Source organism: Solanum pennellii, chromosome 2 (assembly GCF_001406875.1).
Source record: "Solanum pennellii chromosome 2, SPENNV200".
NCBI classification, from domain to species: Eukaryota; Viridiplantae; Streptophyta; class Magnoliopsida; order Solanales; family Solanaceae; genus Solanum; species Solanum pennellii.
Window position 1 is genome coordinate 31,044,312 of NC_028638.1, and position 2,088 is coordinate 31,046,399.

Sequence of the window (2,088 nt, forward strand, 5' to 3'; positions counted from 1 at the left end):
TGAATCTTCTACCTAAAACAATGTAAATTAGAATATGATTATATGATATAAAGAGTAGCACAATAACATCATTTTCTAGATCAATTAATACCTACCATGGCACCATTCCAGTAATTTAACATGTTCATAATGTTAAGTCTCAATTGTGTCATAGTCTATGTCCTCTTTCATTAAATGTAGATTGTATTAACTTAAATAATCTTAGACCATTTTTATATTTAGGCCATTCTATTAAATGAATACATTGTTTAAATTCAACTTAAATTTATAAATCAACATGGTCAAACGATGCATTAAATCTGAGGATAGATTTGAGCGTAGCTCATAAAAAAAACGCATTTAAAATATTGCATACCAATCGTACCCCTTTGTGACTTGTTAATTTCAAGGATGTATATGTAGAGGTTGATAAAAAAATAATGATTGTAAGGGTAAATAATTTACTATTTCCTTCACTTCTACTATATAATCCTTACTCCATTCTTTGACACTACATAACAGATGTGCATTTTTCTAAGTTTCTTCCGCCTGCTTCTTCTTACTTTGTGAGTACAACTTAATTTAGACATATGATGTGTTTTATTAGTGCACTAATTCCATGTTTCATTTTCTTCAATCAATAAACTTAATATGGTTCATACATAAATATAATCAATCTCAATTATATGATTTTGCTAAAAATAAACCTATAATATTTTCAGTATTTGCATCTTATGTATTTGTTTTTCTTCCTTGTACAGATCTATGACTTTATCAAAGGTTAAAAATTCTACCTATAGAAGTGATGAACAAGAAATTGATCTCAATCTCACACTTGGTGGCATTTATAATACTGAAAATCGTAATGAAATTTCAATGCCTCAGCCGTTTTCACAAATTATAGCATCAGTTGCCAACAATCTTGCATTTCAGCGGGCTATTAAGGATATAAGATCTGAGATGAATAACAACTCAAAAGATAGGGAAGAGATGCCTGAAATTTATGGTATGGTGTATATCTATTTTTCTACATTTTGTTAGTCTTAAGTGATTTTAGGTTGTTGCTTTTTTTTTTAATCTTGTTTATGTCTTCTTATGCTCTTTCCATTTTTTTTAATTCCCCCTTCCACTTTTTGGGGGTAGAAGGCAAAAATATAATGTAGGGGAGGGATAGCAGATTGAATTTTGCTGACAACCCTAGTCACCGAGCTTATAAACTTTTTCCTTTCTCCGATTGCTTTCTATTGGTCGTCAATCACCAACTAAATCTATATATTTTCACTACTCGTACATGCTTGACCTAGTTAAATTGTATTGAGGAAATTGTTTTGTTTCAATCAATCAAGAATGTCTTCCCGATATTCCACATATTTATTTAAACTATAAGTCTTAATATTGGAGTCTACACCGTACATCCTTGAGAAAGGTAACTCATTAGTTGTTCCTCCGAAAATTACAGAGAAGAGACAAGAAGCTAATCCAACTTTTGTTCCAAAAAGCAATGGAGAATCTGCTATCAAATTCAATGCGAAAAAGGGAAAGTCAATTCTCTTACCAGAAAGCAATGGAGAAAAGCCATCAAAGAAAGTTAAGAATTCTGATGAAGTATTGGATAAGGGTAAGTCAATTGTATTACCAGAAAGCAATGGAGAAAAGCTGTAAAAGAAAGTTAAGAATTCCAATAATGTTGTCACTTTGATGAATACTAGTAATCTACTAAGGACTATGATTTGTGTTACAACTTCTGGTGCTATCATAAATGAGAGGTTCTTCACGGTAGCTGAATTTGTGAAGCATGGCGGTGGGAAAGAGATTGTTAATCCCATGAAGTTTATTAAAGTAGTTGATGATGCATAAATCAATGAATCTTATAAAATGTTGTCAAATTATTCAAATTCAACCTTAAACTTTATTTTGATGTTTTTCTTTTTACATGAAGTCGTAATAAATTGTCCATTATATATTTTCATTCTTGAGGGCCTCATCACTATGAAATGATGTACCGAGTATGAAAGGAAATAAAATAACTCAGCGGATATCATAATATGAATGGAATCATGTAAGGGAGTCAAGAACAAGTTGAATATAGTGACAAACTCCTAAATCTAG

The 2,088-nt window shown here is 30.8% G+C and overlaps 1 protein-coding gene across 1 annotated transcript; it reads left to right on the top strand.

The window, feature by feature from the left end:
* Window positions 1–744: 744 nt before the first annotated feature.
* Window positions 745–1,641, top strand: LOC114076107. Its single transcript, XM_027914619.1, has 2 exons — window positions 745–985; window positions 1,439–1,641. The coding sequence occupies exons 1-2, from the start codon at window positions 745–747 to the stop codon at window positions 1,639–1,641; spliced, it is 444 nt and encodes a 147-aa protein (XP_027770420.1).
* Window positions 1,642–2,088: the final 447 nt, after the last annotated feature.